We start from the raw sequence: 22,964 nt of genomic DNA on the forward strand, positions 1-22,964 counted from the left end.
GGTTTTTTCACATTCAGAAATATTTAAAAAAATTCTGTCCTAACTTAATTTTTATTTTATTTTTAAACGAAAACAGTAAATATGTAAAAAAAGGCTTAATGTGCAGAATATAACGTAAATGTCTTCATTGACAGCTTGGAAGAAAAATGAAATAGATAAGTAAAATATTTGAATGGGAATTATTTTAAATATCTAAAAAAAGAAAGCCATGCTTAATTTTCATTGAAGTAAATGGAATCACGTCGGTTAAATCGCCTGCTTGATTTATCAACTTATAAAACCGACTTACCGAAAGCGTCTTTGATGTGCGGAGTGGCTCCTCCTGGGTGTATCGAACCTCTCGAAGTCCGTCGGTCCTTGTTGGCGGCCATGCCATCGTCGGCGTACGGTTCAGGGCTTTCCGTCCACGCTTCGTCGTTTGTGGGAAGGGTAGTCGACGTCGTCTCCACACTATCTCCACCGTACCACACCACCACTCGCCTGTCTGCCAACAAGAGCCACGCCTGTAGGTATTTCGTGTTTCGCGCTGGTTCGGATGGGACCGAGACGATTTCGCGAGGCGGCTAATTCAATTCTTATCCGGTTTCTACATTTGAACGGGCTTACAGCATTTCGAGCAAGCTTTGTGGTCACGAGACGCCAATTCGGTCTTTCCCTCAACGGTTAAACAGAAAAGCTACATGAAGATCCCGAATGATATTTGAATCCCGACAAAAATTATTTAATTACAAATTCCCAACATTCCTTCGATAAATTTGAACTCAAATTTAAAAAAAAAAATATAATTTTTCTTGAAAAACAAAAAAGAATATATGAACCTTGAAACAGGTATGTAGTCTCATCCATGATTCATTGAGAAGTTTGAGAGTATCCGTCTGGTTGATAATTAACGACTGATTTCGTTTGTATTTAATCAGCTCTCCCCCTTGACCTCTAAAACGACCTCAAACCTCATAAAAACATGGTATACAACATGGTTTGTAAAAAATTCAAAACAGTCGAGTTAAAATAGCCAAGGAATAACACTTATATATACCGTAACAATTAAAACCTAGCAGATTACCAAAGTTCATCTATTTTTACTGCTTTGTATAAGATTTTATGCATATTCAGTTCTATAAGATTAAAAAAAACATAACATCATGTAGAGACATAATTATATATGCAATCCCCGAGCATGATAATTCTGCGAGTCTTATGGACTTTTAACACAAAAATTACTTTACCTTATTATTTAATTACTTTCATCAAAATTATATAAAAATCCATTATATTTAGTGGTCTATTGACGAAATCACTACTTTCAATTAAGTAATCTTTTTTGTAAGGTTTTTGGTTCAAATGAAAAAGTCAGCGTCACGGGCGGGATTCGAACCCACGACCTCCGACTAAATACGCCGCTGCTCTAACCACTTGAGCTATCGTGATTTCGATCCTCTCGGACACCAACTCTCCATCTCAACCTACAACCGTTCAAATTTTCCCTCTTTTTATGTAATCATGATTCGATTCTCAGCGACTTATGAAGTGGCCACGGGGAGCTGTTAGTGAAGTGATACTTCGTTTTACTTATTAAATCATTATATTTAGTGGTCTGATTGACCAAATTACTTCTTTCAATTAATTATTCTTTTTATGTAAGGTTTTGGTTGAGATAAAAATGTCAGTGCCACGAGCGGGATTCGAACCCACAACCTTCGGCTAAATACTTCTACCGTTAATATCGACAACGTCCAAGTCAGAAAGAAAAACATCAATTTTCAATTATTCAATTTTCAATTAATCAGTCTTCATGTTACCTGTTGCAATAAACATCAACATTATTTTAACAAACATTATTTAATTACTTTCATCAAAATTATATAAAAATCCATTATATTTAGTGGTCTATTGACGAAATCACTACTTTCAATTAAGTAATCTTTTTTGTAAGGTTTTTGGTTCAAATGAAAAAGTCAGCGTCACGGGCGGGATTCGAACCCACGACCTCCGACTAAATACGCCGCTGCTCTAACCACTTGAGCTATCGTGACTTCGATCCTCTCGGACACCAACTTCCCATCTCAACCTACTTTCGAATTTTCCCTTTTTTTATACTTCGTTTAAATCCATTATATTTCATTTCAACCAATACCTTACATAAAGATTAATTAATTGGACCACGAAATATAATGGATTTAATAAGTAAAACGAAGAATTTCTTCTCTAAAGCCCTCCTTGGCCATTTCCATTTGTCGCCAAGAATCGAATCCTAATTACACGACATTTGAAAAATAGCAAAAAGTAGGGAAAATTCGAAAGGTGGGGTTGAGATGGGAAGTTGGTGTCCGAGTGGATCTAAGTCACGATTGATCAAGTGGTTAGAGCAGCGGCGTATTTAGCCGAACGTCGTGGGTTCGAATCCCGCTCGTGACACTAACTTTTTCATTTCAACCAATACCTTACATAAAGATTAATTATGTAAAACGATGTAAAAAAAGTGCACGTTTCAATTTCTATTTGGTTTATGTAACATCGTAGCGTTATTTAACATTAGGGTTCACCTGATCATCCTCTTCCAGTGAAGGTCTGTACAAACATCATGGATGATTATCAGGTAAGAGAATAAGCGTTTGATTAGAATATTAGCATTGATGATAGGCGATGGGTGAAAAATTCTGATGAGAATATTTAATAAATTTTGTATGTGAAGATTGCTGAGCATTGTTTAGGTGGATGATTTTGACTGAGACGTTGATATGGTACTAATGTTGTTTAAAGTTGTTTTGCATAGTGAGTCAAGTTGTTTTAGGCACTTGTGTCCTGGTGATAATTCTAATAGAGTGGTTTACATTCAAAACAGCATGATAAATTAGATGTAGATTGGGGTTCAAACAAGATTCTAATGTAATTTTGTTTATTCTGGCTTGTAAGGGGGTAGATCTGATTTTACGTAAGGTTTTATGTATTTGGAAAGGAGAAGACTCTTTTTAAATTCGAGAATTGTAGAAAGGAATGAGTCAAGGATATCCTTGAAAGAGAATTGTACAATATGATAATTGTTATTCGAGAGGGTTCTCGCAGGGTTCTTGAATTTCTTAAGCCTGGAAGACGCGAATAAGTCGACAACGACACATCCATTATTGCAGGGTGATGTGTTATCTGCAGTGCAAAATGTCAAAATGAATGGGTCTAGGTTCTCTCATGAGGAATACTTGCCCTAATATGAATACAAGTTCATAATCTTTTCTTTCATAATTACAGGATACGATTAAAGGAAAATACAATAAATGTGTGGGAAAAAGTTGGCCTTTTTCAGCTTATTGGAGGATGCAAATAAATGGATTACGGAATTTACCACGTAAACCTAAATTATTTTTGAGGTAAATATTTAAAATAAAAATGGTCCCGGGATGTTCCCATGAGAAACACTTGGCCTGGTATGGCTTTTCTTCTATGACAGTTTGTTGGATTCTTTCAGCTTATCGGAGGACACGGATGTTCCACTACGGAATTTACGAACTGTATTGTAGCATGACTTGATTTCTGCAGTGTAAATTGATAAAAGGAATGGGGTAACAATGCTTCCTTGAGAAACACTTGGCTTGATAAGGATATAAAATGATAATTTTTTTCATTTAATAGTTATAGAAAAACCTATTTATTAGGTACTTTTTAAAGGATAAGGTCAATAAATTTATAGGAGGATTCTCAGCTTATGTGAACTGAAATGATTTTTGCTATAAATATTTTAAAAAATTGGTCCCAGAATGCTCCCATAAGGAATTCTTTGACAGTTTGTTGCGTTTCTTCATCTTATGGGGGGCACGAATGAGTGGACTACGGAATTTACCAACGGCATTGTGGAGTGAAATGATTTCTGTAGTAGAGATGGAAAAAATGAAAGAGGCAAGGATGTTTCCACGAGGAACGCTTACCCTGAGATGATTTCTGCTCTCGGCCAGTTACATCAGAAGATGTGTAAAGAATAAAATAAGAAGGCTATAGGAGATTATGTTTGGTTTTTTCATCGTGTGGTAGGTCGCGAATGAGTCTAATATGGAATATATCAGCACTATTGTGGATTGAAATGATTTCTGCACTAAATATTGAAAAAATGAAAGAAGCAGGAATGCTCCTTTGAGAGACACTTGCCCTTATGTGAGACAATTCTGTTGTCTGGCAGTTACAGGAAAACCTGTCGGCAGGTAAGATATGTTAAGACAATAAATCTGTGGTGTTAGATATTGCTAGGTTTCTTCAGCTTATGGGAGGTTAGGATTGGGTTTATTAAGGTATTTACAACAAGTATTGTCGAGTTTAATAATTTTTGCAGTAAATTTTGTAAAAATGATTGGGCGAGGATGCTTTTTGGAAGATTCTTGCGCTGAGTTTATATATATATATATATATATATATGTGTTCTCGTTTTCAAGAACTTTCGATTTGCATTTTGACCTAGGTTGCCTATTTTATATCTGGGGCGTTTTCATACCGTTATGAAAAAATAAACCTTAATTGATAGAATAATAATGTAGCTATATGCAACGTCTGAGTTATAAGCAGGGAGAGGCAAAGGATTTTTTCCATTTTTACGAAGTGTCAGTAACTAACTCCATGTTCTCGTTCATAATTCTTTCCGCAAATCTTGACCTTTGTTTAGAAATTTCATGACAAGGCGGAAAACGTTTACTTTCTGTCCTCAAAAAAAAAAAAAAAAAAATCAAAATTTTTTAAACAAGCTCGGAATAAACAAACCTGTTATTTGTAAAATTTTGAAAAGTAGCAACGCTTTTATACTTATTTGCAACGCATATCAAGACAAACAACCAAGGTACAGTCTTCATATCACACCCATCCATCAAAGCATAGGAGAGAGAAAAGATCATCATCCTCGCAAAATCCTCTAGTTTATTTTGTTCAAAATTCGATCATTTTGGATTTTGGAGCTAACTATTTTCAGAGATAGACACACTCTTTCCATTTTCTTATGAATTGTGTCTCTGGTAAAGGAATTATGAGGATGTACCCTTGGCAAAATTCATCCAGACCAATAATCGAAATATGGCATGTTACGGTTTGAAAATTTTGACTGCTGCCGATAATCCACAATTGGCTTACGATATCGGGAAATTTAGCATAAGGACGACCTGAACTTGAGCCAGTTAATCAGGCTTAACTTGAAGAGTCAAGTCTTCAGCGTTGCGCAACGGTTCAACCAAAAAGCTTCTTTGGTTACATTCCATCAAATCTTTTTTCACTGATAGTGTCTATAAAGACCGAGAATCACAATTTTTCTTTGGTTGTTCTTATAGTGGCAAACATTTTAATCTATCTACGAACTACAGATTTAATAATCTTATTAGGTTTTTATAACAGCCTGTCATCAAGTCTGAGGTTTTGAAAAGCAGAATTGTTTGTGCGGTAGAGTTAAAAAGTTCGATGATCCAGCAAAGTCGAAATTAAGTTGTAGGATAATCTAAACAGTAGATAACGTTGAGTGAGAACAGATAGGCAGAATTCCGATAAAATGTTTTTATATACGTCCTTTTTATTTATTTTGTATAAAAATATTTGCTGACGGCTCGCGGCGTGTCAGGCACCGTGTTGTTTGATCCAAGGGGGAAAATTATGTTTCACCTATCGCAATAAATTCCCGATCGAATTTACAATCTTCGCTTCAACTCGCGTGATCTGAAATGACTGTACGTAATGGACTATCACATGCCATCATCTGAGGCACCATCAGACATATCGGGTGAAAATACGGTCCAAATATTCCTCATGGGACCAGGGGTTAATAAACAACAACAACCGGGCATTAATCACTCTAGACGAGGAAATAACCGCATTTTTTAGACGAAAGTTTCCGCAGTATAACAGACTTTTCGATTTTTAAAGCTAAAAAACAATAAAGATATTAAAGTTTAGGAATTGAATTATCCCACAATATTTAAAGATTTAAAAGTAAATCTTTAGATCTGTTATATTTAGTGGTCTATTGACCAAATTACTACTTTCAATTAATTAATTAATCTTTCTATGTAAGTTTTTTGGTTCAAATGAAAAAGTCAGTGTCACGGGCGGGATTCGAACCATCGGCTCAATACGCTGCTGCTCTACCACTTGAGCTATCGCGACTTTGATCCACTCAGACACAACTCCCTTCGAATCCCGACTGACTTTTTCATTTCAACCAAGACCTTACATAAAAAGATTAATTAATTGAAAGTAAAGCTTTAGTTTTATCTGTATTCGTAGCGTGGAAAGAACGGCCTTCCTTGGATAATTAGATCAAATTAAAATCAAATTGTGAGACCATAAATATTTGTCTATCAGCCTCACATTTTCTAATTTACGCTATTAACCTTTTGTAGAACTAATTTCGGCTAAAAAGACACATTTTTAAGTTAATGTTGCTGTTGAGGATGGAGAAGGAAAGAAAAGAGCCTGTCAGGATCCCGACACGATCCCAAGAGATAGTCCCGCCGCCCCCAGGACCGGTAGATAAGCACTAGTCCTTTGGAGGATCTGTCCTCTATTATGATGTCTAGAGGTCTGATCCATTTAATGGAAATTATTCAAGATTTTGAAGGTGGAAACCTAAACTTAGTGAACGAAACTTAAACCTCACTCCATTAATGAAGTTTCAACTATCGTTTGTCTAAAAATGATTATTACTAAATTTTATCAGCTTCTATTAAATATATAAATACTCAATTAATTATACACAATTTTTTCGAAATGAAAAATTTGTGTCACCGGCGGGATTCGAACCCACGACTTTCGGCTCAATACACGCCGCTGCTCTACTGCTCAATACGAATAAAATCGGGTGGTCGAAATGAGAAGTTTGTGGCATGAGCGATCGAAGTCACGGTAGCTCAAGTGGTAGAGCAGCGGCGTATTGAGCCGAAAGTCGTGGGTTCGAATCCCGCCTGTAACACAAATTTTTCATTTTGAAAAAATTGTGTATAATTAATTCAGTAAAAATGATTATGTTAATAATTTTGATTGGGAATGTTGACAATATGTTTGATTATTTTCACTATGAGGTTTGTTGACAATTTAAATAAAATTAATCATCATAATAAAGTCAAATTTAGAAAGAATATTGTTTTTACTACCTGTAATAATAAAAGTATTAAATTAATTGGCAGTCTCAGCTCGACACACAATAATGATACATCTACACAGAAAGGAAACACTTTGAGCCCTGAAGATGATCTCAATAAAGATCGAAACGTTGGCACGATAAAGAAAATGTTTTTCTAAAACCTACGTCACACCAGACCGCATCTCACGATCTCCAATTAATATTTAATTAATTATTATTAGTTTTTGTTGGAATTTGTAACCAGGAGATTATAATTGATGAGGAGATGAGCTGTGATGAAATGAACCATAAATAATGGTTTTATCGTAATACGAGGGATGTAGAGATTGTAAGAATTTTGTCTGTTTCGTATCAGAAAAGGGTACTATTCTTAGAAAAATTAAGCAACTAGGGGTAGAAAAAGTCAAAGGGCAAAGTTGGAAATCGAATCGAGGAATATGACCCTGACATACTGTCGATCACGGCCACAGAGCAAAAATTGAAAATTCTCTTTCCACTTGGGAAAATCGGACAACAAAGAAAAAAGTTTGAAAACGCTAAATAATTTGTGGGAATAAGCCTCTTGAGAAAAAAAATCTGGTTTCTTACAAAAAACGGAAAACAAAAGAATGTCAAATTGGCCCAAACTCATCTGGCCGTACAAAAATCATTCAAGTCAAATTTCAATGCTAATATGTTTATCTATTTTATGAAGAAATCTTTTTGATATAATTAATAAATCCATTATATTTCGTGGTCCGATTGACCAGTAACTTCTTTCAATTAATTAATCCTTATTTAAGGTACTGGTTGAGATAAAAAAGCCAGGGTCACGAGCAGGATTCGAACCCACGACCTTCGGCTAAATACGCCGCTGCTCTACCTCTTGAGCTATCGTGACTTAAATCCACTAGGACACCAACTCCCCATCTCAACCTATCTTTCGAATTTTCCCTCCTTTTTGCCATTTTTCAAATTCCTGATTACACGACATTTGAAAAATGGCAAATTTTGATTTGATCTAAACTCAAATTTTGTCGCGATGTAAAAACAGAGGACTCTTATGCAATTGAGATTAGCTAATAATAGTTGATAGTAATATATTTTAAAGGTAATAAATATTTATTAAACGAAACAGAAATTGTTTAATTTGTAATAGGTAAGAACCGGAAACGTCAAACTTTTTTTTCCCGTTATGATTAATTTATGGAACACGAGATGTGTGCCAGGGATTTGAACCAAACTTGTTTTTGATGATTTGACACTCCAAAATATCGGGCACATATCCGTCACTTGTGAATAGGCCATAGTTTCGCCAAAAAATGTTGAAAGTTTAAATTTTCCGTTTTTAATATTTTTATTTCGCCGTTCTAAAGTAAATTTAATCAAATGAGCATAAATCGTTATTTATAGATTAAAACAATATTATTTTTGATGTAATAATTTCATTGTTGGTACATAAAAAGGAAAATATTTTATGTGATTTACAAAGATAAATAAACAAAATACAGCTGTTTTTGCATATTTTAACGAACTTTATGTAAGCAAAGTAAGTCAGGAAATTGCTAAAACTTGGATTTGACCTGATTGTCTTGATTCAAACGTTATAAAACCCTTAGATACCGACATTCTCAGAAATAGGTGTAAATGAATTTATTTGATTCATAATGCGTGCCTGACATTCCTAGTGCAAGCTTTGGCATAATTTTTCTCAAAATTTAGGAGACCGATTTTCATAGTTTATAATTCGTTTTAAAGAAATTGTCAATTGCATTTTATAACTATATGAAACATTAAAATCGGATTATTATTTCCTTTTAAAAAAAAGAGGTCTGGCAAATAATTTTCCTATTTTGTGTATTTTCTTATAGAAATCTTTTATATATTTTTATTGTACATACGCCGTTAAAATGCTAAGTTCTATTAAATGGTACGTATGAAGTTAAAATACTTTTAGTCGTTTTTGAGCCGTTTCAATCAGATATTTCAATATAAATTTCTTAAAAATCGAAAAAATTTTAGACGTCAAAAAATCGATAAGTTTAAATTGAAACAAAAAAATATATTTAGGGATTGCTAGAGGTGCTAAAACAAAATTTCATATCAGTTTCACGAAAAAATGTTATTATGACCTGGTTTACTTGAAAAATATTTGGTTTTTAGAATTTTTTTGGGAATAGATAAACATTGATTTCTTTTACTATATTTTTACTGTAATCTAAATAAAATATTCTGTATCATGATATATTCACACATTGATATGACCTATGTTAACCTAACGACAAATAAAAATAATAAAAAACGGAAAATTCAAACTTTCCAATTTTTTTTTAGCGAAATCACGGATTATTCACAAAAATATGGGGGTGTTTGATATTTTGAAGTGTAGAATCACCAAAAAAGTTTGGTCCAAATCAGTGACACACCAACCTGGTCGTCCCCTTGTTAGATGAATGTTGTGTTGAATACCATGTTAAACCCACGACCTTCAGCTCAATACGCCGCTGCTCTACTACTTGAGCTATCGCGAAAGTGGTCGTGGGTTCGAATCCCGCTCGTGGCACTAACTTTTTTATTTCAACCAAAATCTTACACAAAAATATTAATTAATTGAAAGAAGTAATTTGGTCAGTATTTGGTGGTTTACTGACCAAATTACTTCTTTCAATTAATTAATATTTTTGTGTAAGGTTTTGGTTGAAATAAAAAAGTTAGTGTCACGAGCGGGATTCGAACCCACGACCTTCAGCTCAATACGCCGCTGCTCTACTACTTGAGCTATCGCGAAAGTGGTCGTGGGTTCGAATCCCGCTCGTGGCACTAACTTTTTTATTTCAACCAAAATCTTACACAAAAATATTAATTAATTGAAAGAAGTAATTTGGTCAGTATTTGGTGGTTTACTGACCAAATTACTTCTTTCAATTAATTAATATTTTTGTGTAAGGTTTTGGTTGAAATAAAAAAGTTAGTGTCACGAGCGGGATTCGAACCCACGACCTTCAGCTCAATACGCCGCTGCTCTACTACTTGAGCTATCGCGAAAGTGGTCGTGGGTTCGAATCCCGCTCGTGGCACTAACTTTTTTATTTCAACCAAAACCTTACACAAAACCTTATATAAAAATATTAATTAATAAATAATATATTTTCTTCCAGTACATGTAATCAACTTGTGTACTTATATATTTAAGGAAAAACGCTGTTCTTCTTTAATCCATAATGGTGAATGCAAAAATGGTATTACCTAGTTTAAGACATTTGAATTATTCAATATAGAATTTAATACATTATGCTGGCATGGTATTCAACACAATATTCATCTAACAAGGGGACGACCAGGTTGGTGTGTCACTGATTTGGACCAAACTTTTTTGGTGATTCGACACTCCAAAATATCAAACACCCCCATATTTTTGTGAATAATCCATGATTTCGCTAAAAAAAATTGGAAAGTTTAAATTTTCCGTTTTTATTATTTTTATTTGTCGTTAGGTTAACATAGGTCATATCAAATGTGTGAATATATCATGATACAGCATATTTTATTTAGATTACAGTAAAAATATAGTAAAAGAAATCAATGTTTATCTATTCCCAAAAAAATTCTAAAAACCACCAAATATAATGGATAATTTCTGTTTTACTTCGAAATATATTGTTTATTTTATGTAATGAATTTTGTTCATATAATGTTGACAATTTTCTATCAAGTTCAAGTAATACAGTTGTAACATACATATTTTCTACACTCTTATCAAATATGTACAAATATATATGTATAAATACAAAACTTTTCTGCTCTTCTGGTTTTTAACATGACATTATCTGTTCCATATTGGAAAATGGTACTGTTCATAAACTGCAGCTCTTCTAAAGCAAAACTGTATAGTTTAGGGTTAACGATGATTGGATATTATAATTATGCAGTTTACTAGAACAGTTATGTGAAGATTATATTTTATATAATAATTTTAATTTTTATTAGTGGGTTCGTAAATTGAGCGGCGTATTGAGCTGAAGGTCGTGGGTTCGAATCCCGCTCGTGGCTCTAACTTTTTCATTTCAACCAAAACCTAACATAAAAGATTAATTAATAAATAATATATTTTCTTAAACTGCGGTTATAAAAGTATAAAACCATAGATTTCGCCGGGTGTTTTTTCACTGAAAAAAAAAAGATCATTTGGAATTATTTTGGATTCAAATTCAGAGCAGCTGAAATTACCCAGGAATTTTCTGGTGATGACACGCCTTGTCAACTCTCAAACGGTTGCCCCCAAAGATCCAATACAATTTATTCGATTTAAAAAAACAAAAAAACAAACGAAATATCATTTCTTCTTAATAGTGAAACAGTCTTTTGATCGTACGTATTCGCACAAACTTTCCCAACCTGTATGTTATCAGCCATGTCTCCCTAACGACTCGAACGACTGCGTGCGTTTAATTTAGACATACGACTCGACTTTTTATTACTGTATTTATAGGTACACACACGACCTAAACTGCTTGCTGCGTGCTAAGTTTTTCGTAGTACCTAAAAAGGAGGTAGTAGTAAATTTTTACTTATTACTTTTTTACACTATTAACGATATTTTTCAAGGTATCAAGGTTGATCAACTGAACCTGGTAACCTTTCTACATCATTGAAACGGAATTAACTGATCCTAAATAATTTAAGATTGTTGAGACAAAAAATTACCTAAAAATAAGTTCAACTAATTTGATGACCGCAAAGTAGTTGTGGATGAAACTTTGATGAGCCGTCGACTATTATGCCCAGTCCAATAACCAAATATTGATTAATCAAACGGCAATAATATAAATTGGAAACCACAAGATTAATCCACAGGGAATCTGTTAACCATATAAAAAAAGTAAAAAAGCTGAACCCCCTATCTGAACAAAATTCCCTACCTGAAATGTCAATAGTACAATAATTGTCGACATTACATTATTTTGCATGTTTTTTAATGTTTTGAAAATCATAATTTTTTAATAATTTCTTTCAATTAATTAAGGTTTTTAGTTGAGATAAAAAAAGTGGGTTCGAATCCCGCTCGTGTCACTGACTTTTTTATCTCAACTAAAAACCTTAATTAATTGAAAAATATTAATTGGTCAAGCGGACCACGAAAACTAGTGAATTTTTTTATAATGCTAAATTTCAATAATAAATATTAAGAAAAGCATTTTCCAATTAATTGTTACGATAGTAAAAATCTAAATGGTTCAGTTCGGGGTGGTTAAGATTTTAAAAAATAGATTCCTTGTATTCCATGTATTTAGGAAATTGTGAGATTCCTCTTGGGTGTCTGAGGGTGTACCTGTAGTTTGGTTGGATCATTTTGGTTTGCCTATGCTTCACACTTTTGGCCAGTCCGATGCCTCAGCTTCTCGTCATCAGTAGCGTTAATTGACAATGCATTAACTAACTACTGAAAATGGTGATGACGCATCTTCCAGATTAAATCGGCGAGTATGGCCGACGAGAAAGAACGAAAGGGACCAAACTGCAGATATAACAGGTAAGAATATATTTAAATAAAAATATGTATAGACAGGGTGACCGACCTTATGTGTTCCACCTAGTTTTTTAATGAAGGCAAATAAAAAAAAATAAATAAATACATGTATTTTACGGTTTCTGATGTTCTTTAATTTGACTGGCGGAAAGGATGGGAGAGGTTTGTCCTTTTTGAAACCCGAGAGTAAGGCTCTCTCCCTTCAACTCCAGTCAATTATTATTCGCCTGAAGGATAGTTTTTTAGTGAGCAACATAGAGTGCAGGCTTCCCGTCGATACCGTACATATAGGATGCTGGATCACGGGGTTAGATGTGCCAGCTTGGTTGGGGACCAAAATCCAAATAACAGCATTACAGACATACGTTGGATCCTAAAACTGAGGGCAGAATTGCTGAACCTTCGGCGTAAGCCGTATGATCTCCTCAGCCAACAGGAGTGCGAGTTATGCAATTACCGGGTAAAGGAAGACATATTACATTTTGTCGCGGTATGCCCCATTCTAACCACCTATCGTTTGTCTGCGTTCGGTGAAAGAACCGTGTCAATGGACAGACTCATAAAGTTGCTCAACGGACTAGATTGGACGCACTTAGTCAGTTATGCAAAAGCGGCCTAGGCTTATCGAAGGATAATGCTAAACAAATTTATCTAAGTAATTTTTTTTCTTTTAATACTTATTACTCTTCCCCCGCTCCCTCACCCTCTTGATATTTGATACTTCTGTTTCTCCGTTCTCAGCTCTGGTTCACTGATTTTTACTTCTCAGTACTTCTCAGTTTTTGTTTCTCTATTCTGATTTGGACTTGAATTCAGTTTATACGTGTCTTATTTTATGTATTATTCATACTCTGGTTATTTCTAATAATGTACTACCGATGCATTGGTAAATATTTAGTTTATTATATAGTATTTTGTTATAAATATTACATTTAGCATATCATTGCATTTATTTAGCTTAATGCATTTGTACGTTTACTTTATAGGACTTAGTTAATAAAGACTCCGGCAGACGGTTACCTTGCCGAATTAAGTTTATTTTCTTGTTTGAATTATCTGTAATTTTTATATTATTATTATTAGTAGTAGTAGTATTTTGGCTAATACATACTGATTTTTTAATCTAAATATTGCAGAATAAACCAACCAACTTTTTTTCAAATGGGACCTGTAGACACCTTTAAACATGCGCGCGCTGGTCGCGAAACAAACAATTAAAATAGCTAAATAAAACAAAATAAACTTCATTGCAAAACGTTTTTTCAGTCATCTGTTCGGATGCCAGCAATGCAGCACCTAAATTCTCAACCCTTTTCTGCCGGCAGCTGGCGGATTTCGCTCCCGTGATTTTAAATTAAAAGAAAATTAAACTGAACAATAACTTCTAAGCCTGAAAGTAAGTAATGCTAACAATTTTGATTTTACGAACGAAAGCAAGAAAACGGAACCACGGAAGCAACGGCGTACCTCAAGGCAGCATGAGAGCAAGTTACTAGGGAAGCAGTCCCTTATCGGCCCGTTTAGGGATCAGTATGCTTGGGATTGTGGACTGCAGTTCAACGGAAACATGAACCTTTAAGCTAATTATTTTCAAACAGGACACTATTAATTTTTCCCATATTTTTGATAGTATGTGGTATTTAGTGACCGTTAGTTAATGATATTCGGAGATCGTGAGATGCGGTCTGGTGTGACGTAGGTTTTAGCAAAACATTTTCTTTATCGTGCCAACGTTTCGATCTTTACTGAGATCATCTTCAGGGCTCAAAGTGTTCGTTTTTCTTCATGTCATTCTTGTCTGTCGGAACTCTCAACACGACAGACAAGAACATCTACACGGAAAATAAACCCTTTGAGCCCTGAAGATGATCTCAATAAAGATCGAAACGTTGGCACGATAAAGAAAATGTTTTTCTAAAACGTACGTCATACCAGACTGCATCTCACGATCTCCGAATAATTATTTTTGATAGTGTTTAATTTCCTAAAAACATTAAAAAAAAGAATTTCTTAAATCGGGCACGTCTTAAAATTTATTCTCAATATTGAGTTAAAAAATAGAAAAAATATTGTTTTTCTAAATTACTTATCTTTTAAAGAAACTGCTCAAACTGGCACCATCGCCGAAGCTCAGGTCATCCAAGCTCTTCTTGTAGCAACTCTTATGGAGGCGGGTTTAGGCAGGCTAAGGAATTTTTGCCAGGCTTGCTGATTTTCATTTGCAACTTCACCTGGATATGTATTTTCAGCAAGATAGTCGCCCATAATGCGAGTTGTTACAAGTTAACTCCAGAGAAAATTTAATGGAAAATTGATGAGACAAGGTGTCCGATCCAATGGCCAGTTCACAGGATTTCAGTTCACACTCCGATGGACTAATTTTTTGTGAGGTTATTATATAAATTCTACGTAACTTCCATAACTTCTTTGGATGATCTAAAAGAAAGAATAACCTTAGCCAGCCTACACCTAGAACCCACCACTGAAAGAGCTGTTACAAGCAGATTTTGGACGACCTGAGCTTCGGCATGTGAAGCCAGTGATGGTGCCCAATTTGAACAGTTTCGTTAAAAGAAACGTGATTTAGAAATACAATTTTTTTCCCAATTTTTTTTTCACACAAAATTGAGAATACGTTTTGATTTTGAAAGGCATATCCGATGTAAAAGAATAAGATTTTTTTGAAGTTTTCAGGAGACAATACTATCAAAAATGTGGAAAAAAGTAATAGATCCCATTTGGGGGAAAAAAATATATATATATATTTTTTTTAGGGAAAAAAAATCAATCTGTATTAGCTAAAATAAAGCCCATCAGGAACTATGAAATACATGTATTTTTTAAAATTTGCCTTCATTTAAAAAAATGTGATTGAAGCATATAACGTCGGTCACCCTGTGTAATCCACTTTGTTTTGAAAATAATTAAACTGGCGAAAAGGTGAATTTTCGGAATTTGTAAAAATTTCTCGAAGGGTATAAAGCTGGCATAATAGAACAAACTCACCGAAAGGTACTACTTTGAAAATGACGGGTGATCCAAAGTGGCGATCCTCCATGGACGGAGACGGCTCCGGAGTCGTGCCGCCTCCCGGATCGCCCTGGGTCAAGCTGCCAAAAAGCTGCGGCGCGACAGCAGGCATCAACGAGAGTAAAAGCTGCGTGGGTCGCCCATTCGCCCCTCCATACAAATTTAGTTGACCATCAACGACTCGCCCCACCACGGGTTTCGACCCTCTGCCCTTAATCCGACGGGTCACCCCGTCATGGAGATTTCAATGAAACCTTGCGCATGTAGCGCGACTTGCGCGTCACTTGTCAATATTTGCGTAAAATTTTGATGCCTCTTTGTCCTTGGGCGATGTGAAATTTTATTTTTATTTTTTTATTTGCCGCTCTTTCAATATAGTGTGCGAAACCCCTAATTTTCAGCATCGTTTTTATTATTTACATTAACAATTTTTCAAACTTCCACAATTCTTGGCTAATGGATTTGTTTTGAAACTGCAATTACCTATGCTGGATGCAGCGTCTGTCAAAAAATACAAAAACACGATTGTTTTCAGTTAATAAAATGAAAAGTCGAAAAAAACAACAATTTTTCATAAAAATGTTAGTAAGAAGAATATACGTTTAAAAAAAAATGATCACATTTTTGTTATTTGTTAACTTTTATCATACTGATATTAATATCAGTCTTCTAAGTGTTTTCTAAACAAAAGGACAATGGGACGACCAGGTTGGTGGGTCAGGGATTTGAACAAAACTTTTTTTGGGATTTTACACACCAAAAAATCGGACACGCATACGCCATTTCTTGTGAAGAGGCCCTGGTTTAGACATAAATTTTTTTGAAAGTTGAAATTTTCCTTTTTTCGTCTTTATTCAGCATTTTTTAAGTAGATTGCAATAAAAGTTATCAAAACTTTCTAAAACCAAATATTTTTCAAGTAAACTTGGTCGTAACTTACTTTGTGAAATTAAAATGAAATTTCGTCTTAACACCTATAGAGATCCCTAAATATAATTTTTTGTTTGAATTTAAATTTATAGCTTTTTAGACCGCTAAATATTTTTTATTTTTAAGAAGTCGTTATTGGAATATCTGATTGAAACGGTTATAATTCAAAAACGGCTAAATAGATTTCTATACGAAAATACACAAATTATTTGTCAGAAATTAATTTCTTTTTTTAATGTTAATTATAGTCCTATTTTAATGTTTGATACAGTTATAACATCTACTTGACAATTTCTTTAAAACAGATTATCAACCATGAAAATCAGTCCACTGGGTTGTGAGAAAAATGATGCTCGCAAGGACGTCGAAATTATCAGCCAAACGTTAATTTACAGATTTCCGCGAAAGTCGTTTTCTAAGGGTTTTATAATGCTAGAATCACAAACTGAGGCCAAATCCCAGTTTTGACCAATTTCTGACCTACTTTCTTTAAAGAAAGTTTGTTAAAACATGCAAAAAAAAAACAATATTTTGTTGATTTATCTTTTTAAATCATATCAAATTAGTCGTAGGACATTGTTTTATGTTCATCAATAATCAAATTATTACAACAAAAATAATAATTTTCAATCTATAAATAACGATTTATGCTCATTTAATTAAATTCATTTTAAACTTCTTATTTATTTATTCTTTATCTCCTTCTTCATTCCTTTCCCCGATTTCTAATCTAAAATTTTATTATTTGAATTACATTTCTTTATAAGATTTTTATTAGGTTTCGTGATTCGCTTGACGAAATAAATTCATTTCAATTAATTAATTTTTAATTAAGGTTTTGGTTGAAATGAAAAATTCAGTGTCACAAGCGGGATTCGAACCGACGACCTTCGGCTAAATACGCCGCTGCTTTACCACTTGAGCTATCGTGACTTCGATCCACTCGGACACTAACTTCCCATCTCAACACCACCTTTCGAATTTTCCCTCCTTTTTGCCATTTTTTTATAAGCTTTGAAAAATGACATGTATTACAGATTCTATCTGAGTTTGTCTGATCGGTGATACGCCGATTTCAGCGGTTAGTCTGTGTCAGTTTTGTTAGAAGGGGTTACTTTTATATAAAATTGACTAATATTTAACTTGTGCCTTAATTTATTTATCTGATAGCCTGTTTTTTAATTTATATAGATAGGCTCGATTCTGTCCATACATGCACTTGTTACCACCGCTGACCTCTCGCGGCTCACCCACTTTGGTCTTAACCATAACAAGGTTTAAGCCCACAACGCACGTAGTTTTAACCTAAACACACTCATTAGGGGACTCTAAGTTTTGCTGGCGTGCTCGAGCACAATTCTTATATCGGGTGGTATTCCTACTAGCTCCCTAAGTAGAACCAAGGAATGAACCCTTCGAAGGGAAAGTGTTTGGAAATGCATGGAGGCCCTGACGGAAGTCAGCGACACTAATGACATGACCCTGGCATGGGTCCCTGGACATTCGGGGCGTAGTGGCAACGAAAAGGTTGACATGTTGACCAAAAAGGGAGCCAGCATGGACTCTGGGCCCAGAACCCTACTGCGGCCTAGCAGCCTGCCTCAAAAGAGGATAAATATTAAAATGGATCCATAATGAGTCCAAAAGCTGGTGGAACAATACCACAGGTATGAGGCATGCGAAGAGATTCATAGAAGGACCATCCGCCAAACTTACAAAACAATTACTGGAAGGCAACCGCACCCGAACCAGGATTCTGTTTGGACTCCTGATGGAACATTCCGTTCCCGAGTACTCATCGTCAACAAGACAAGAAGATCTTTAACGTCCGCACCTAGCCTTTTCGGCCTTATCGGACGGTTTGATTCTCAAGATGAAAGCTGACGCACTTCTGCATACGACGGAAAGGTGTTACCGCCGCAGCATTGGTGTAGTGGTATCCCGGCCCCTAAGGGCCGGTAACCCACGCACTCCGCTTGTCCACTCCGAATGGTCGGGCCCGCATTGTGCGTCGGGTCGTACGCCGCACGCGAGGGCTAACGGGCCGAAATACATCAGCCTGTTCTCCCGTGTACTCCCTAGATAGAGAAGGCCACTCTATCTCTCTGAGTATAGAGGCTCCCCCAGCGTAGAAACTTCCGGGAACGCCCCGGCAGCGGTTTTAGTTTAAAGTGGAATTGCTACCCACCCCCTAGATGAGCACTGTCTACGGTAAAAGTCTCTTATCGAGCTCAGCCTACACCTGCTGCACCCATTCGAGGGACGCCATAGGTCTAGCCTAGGTGGTCCGATCCTTCGCTTCCCCAAGGGTACCACGCCGGTCATACGCACAACAATGCAAAGCATACTCGAGTCAAAGACGCCGACTCACTATCCGCTTCCATCCGCTTACTTACGCAGTCGAGGGACTGTAGCATGATCATTACGTCCTCAACGGTTACATGCTGTCGTCCGGTCGCAACGTCTCCCGTGAGATTCCTGATGGGACACTGCCACTTAAGAAAGCACATGCACCGGATAGGAATACAGACAGAAGAAACATTGTGCAGATGTCTCCAGGAAGAGGAGGAGACCGCAGAACACATTTTATGTTTCTGTGAAGGTCTATGTAGAACCCTACTGCGGGACATATTGGGCAACCTTTCTCACCATGTCAGGTACATAGGCGGGCACTGGCCAAAAAGTAAGTATCAACCATGTATGGCCAATTCTGAGTCGGATTCTTCTGCGTTTTAGATTCTTTTAGGTATCCATAAATCCTGCTTGGCGCGCAAGAGCTTCTCGGACAATCCAGTCCTTTGACGCTGCCACCTTTTCTTTATCATATTCTTTATTGCTTGTTTAGCGTCAGCGGGTCGGTTCGCAATAGTAGATTATATTATATTCGAACCGGCCTCTTTACGACCTGCGCACCGTGACCAGTATTGGTGTATTGTGTATCTCCTTTTCTTTTATCTAGAGTTCCTCGTTAAGCTTGAGGCTTTTTACCAGAAGCCAAAGCTTTTTCAAGGACTCCCGTGTGTATCCTTCAGGCCTTGACTTTTCCTCTACCACGATTAAGGATCTCAGTCCAGCATTTGCTCCAACATATGACTTGTTCCGCTCTTTATTCTTCTTCTTGGCAATATCTGCAAAAGCTTGTTTCTGCCTTTGCGATAATAAGATTCAGCTAGTTGTTGTCACTCACGCATATACTCAGTTCATTAATTATTATGCCTTATACATTATATTAGAATGTTTTTGAAATGAAAACACCTTTTGATACGATATTAATTTTTCAGAAATTCTGAATATTGAATGCGAATCGAATGATAAACGTCGGCGGGTTGAATGATTCAGCAAGGCCTGTTTATTTTTCTATTATTCATCGTTTTATTGCACGTGATAAGAGGCAAACATTTTGAATAATTTTGTTCTAAATGGTGATTATTTAGAAAAAGAAAAGTTTTTTTGGTGACACACAAGGTATCGATGCAAGAGCGGCCTATTCTCCTTAACTGACTATAATTATTTCGCTATACTTCCACAAGATTAGATAAATACCTTGAGAAAGAAAAAGAACGAGATTGAAAAGGGAAAAGGGGAAGTATTTAGGATTTTACAAAACCTTAAAAAATTTATTTATTTGAGTCCTTTCATACTTAACTCAACGGCTGAAGGAATGCAGGTTTCGAATGGTATGCCAATTGATGCCACTACTCCAAAGTACAACTTCACCAAGAAGTACAAAGTACTGAAGTACCAGAACGGGAAGAATGGGCCAAAGATCACCACTAAAGGCAAATTCCTACTGGTATACTGACGGCTAAAAAACCGACAAGGGTGCGGGAGCTGGGGTTTTTGGGATGAACCCCAAGACCAAACCGACGGTAAACCTAGGCAAGTATGCTACAGTTTTCCAGTCTGAAATCATAGCGATTGAACAATGTGCCAAAGAGATAAAAAGGATAGGAATACATTCCCGGAAATTTTCTCTGACAGCCAGGCATCTCTCAGGGCCTTAGAGCCTCATGCGAGGCGATGGCAAAGAGTGTTTGGAAGTCAGCGACACTAATGTTCTAACCCTGGCATGGGTCCCTGGACATTCGGGGCGTAGAGGTAACGAAAAGGTTGACATGTTGGCCAAAAAGGGAGCAAACGTGGACTCTATGGGCCCGGAACCTGCCGGCCTAGCAGCCTGCCACAAAAGAGGATAAATATTAAAATGGATCCATAATAAGTACAAAACCTTGTGGAACAATACCACAGGTACGAGACACGCGAAGATATTCATAGAAGGACCATCCGCAAAACTTACAAAAGAATTACTGTAAGGCAACAGCAACCGAACCAGGATTCTGGTTGGACTTCTAACAGGACACTGCCACGTAGAATTTCAGACAGAAGAAACACTGAGCAGATGTCTCCAGGAAGAGGAGGAGACTGCAGAACACATTTTTTGTTTCTGTGTTTCTGTTTATGTAGGTTCAGGTTCTAGGACAAGAAAAACCACAAGCAAGATCCTACACCAAGGAACCGCTGGCAAAGCTGTGTAGGCTGGTTAATAGCCTGAAGCTGTCCAATGAGTTATAAATAACAGATGAGCACAATAGATCCAGTTAGGTCAAGGTGCAGTAGGCCTTGTGGCCGCCTCTCTTATCCCCATCCCTTTCCTTTTTATATTTTATATAGATAGTATATCTGCTGCCTCGTATGAAATTCCCTGATAACCTGGAACCCAGGTTAGTCTATTTGCAAATCTCAGTTTTTTTTATGGTGGTTAGGCAAATCTCGTAGGCTTTGAGGCCCTTTAGAGCCGCCTGTCTATCTCATAGTTTTATTACTGTTGTACCCTTATGAGGTTCGTAGATGTTTCTATGCCTAGCAGTTTTGCCTGAAAATGGTCGAGATATGGCCGAAGGCCATATGGTGTTCATAGTCCGCTTTCTGCATGAATCTTCTAGTTATATTAAACAGTGGACAAATATTTCGGTCCTTCCAACAGAAGATATTCTATTAATATTTTTTCTGATAGGTCAGCGTGTTTTAGCCATGTCAGTCTCAATGGTATTCAATATATTTCGCTTTTCAGATTAAATCAACCTTAAACTCCTCCATACCGCATAAAATGTTAATCCTACAGTTAATGTTAGAGCTATACTAATAAAAAGAGCAATGAAACCACTATGAAACGTTTATTTTTTTATTGTCATCTTAAGCAATGAAAATACTAAGTACTGCAGTAAATTATGTCAAGGTGGAAATTTTTGCCCATTTCATTTAATTGTTAGAACCTTCTTTTTATGTTCAATAGAGTCTTTTTGTGTAATTTGAAGTATTTTCATTATTTTTAAAAATAAAAGTATCAAAATTCTAACAACTAATTTATTGCGTTTTTAACGGAAAAATTAAATTTTTAACAATTTTTTATTATAATTTATTTATTTTTATTAACACCTACAACTTTTGTTACAATAAGTAAATTCCATTATTCATTTTCTAACATAATGATTAAACATGAGAAGCCACCCACTGGTGACAAACTCTCACACTGCACGCACATAACATTACTGAAGCGAATCTCTAGACCATCGCTTCTTCAGCCGACGTGGAGGATTTTCAGGTAGGGTTAGTGTGGATGGATGTTGGACGAGGAGGTTTGCGTGTATAGAAAGGGTATTTTGGAATTTCTGATAACTTGTTCTTACAAGGTCTTGAACGAATGGAATATGGAGGTTTTATTGGAGATGTTGAATTTTGAGGATTTTTCTTAGGATTTTGGATTGGAGCGATTTGATACGGGATGAATTGCAATGTTTGGTTGTCCCAAACTTCCATTCTGTAGGTCCAGATCGGACGGATGAGATTAGTGTAAATGGTCAGTTTGTCGTTAAGGGTTAGGTGAGTTCATAGGTCGAGCAGTCTTAGTGTTTGTAATGGCGGTTCACGGCTTCAGGCGAGTGTGTGGATTCCACGAAAGAATGATTAAACTCAAGTGTTGCTTTGTAAGAAGGTTGATGAGAACTTGAGCTTTGATAAAAACACCAGTGCGTGAGGCAGGGATCGAACCCGCGACCGCTAACGAACGAGTAGTAGCACATCGCTCACATCAACGACCCCATTGCCGGTTTACGAGTCAGACACCGCAACCTCTCGCCACCGCGGTCCAATTAACAGTGAATATATAAAACAATTAAACAATTATTTTTACAGTGGTGATAACGGATTTTTGAGCAATTAAGTATTTACTAGTATTTATAGCTAATTAGTAGGGGCAACTTTTCTGAAAGCGCCGTATCTGCCAGTATTTATAGAACTAAGAAAATATTTTTTAAACTTTAGACAAGAACTTCGGAAACACAAGTTTATTTTCTGAGTGATTTTGTGTTTGTTTGCTTTAAGGGTAAATAAAAACAAATGATC

The 22,964-nt window shown here is 35.9% G+C and overlaps 1 protein-coding gene across 2 annotated transcripts in view; it reads right to left on the reverse strand.

Moving 5' to 3' along the window:
* Positions 1 to 223: 223 nt before the first annotated feature.
* Positions 224 to 22,964, reverse strand: part of LOC112128141 — a 47,811-nt gene continuing 25,070 nt past the window's right edge. Inside the window, exons 1-2 of one of the 2 annotated variants that reach the window (XM_024229947.1) lie at positions 15,609 to 15,829; positions 224 to 484 (exon numbers count right to left, since the gene is read on the reverse strand). In XM_024229947.1, the coding sequence (XP_024085715.1) occupies positions 273 to 484; positions 15,609 to 15,744 (348 nt within the window). In that variant the 5' untranslated portion in view covers positions 15,745 to 15,829 and the 3' untranslated portion in view covers positions 224 to 272. Of the gene's footprint in view, positions 485 to 15,608; positions 15,830 to 22,964 lie in introns of those variants that run through there. The other variant, XM_024229948.1, reaches the window with a different exon arrangement.

Source organism: Cimex lectularius, unplaced genomic scaffold (genome assembly GCF_000648675.2).
Source record: "Cimex lectularius strain Harlan isolate CLEC.00 unplaced genomic scaffold, Clec_2.1 scaffold360, whole genome shotgun sequence".
In the NCBI taxonomy this organism is placed as follows: Eukaryota; Metazoa; Arthropoda; class Insecta; order Hemiptera; family Cimicidae; genus Cimex; species Cimex lectularius.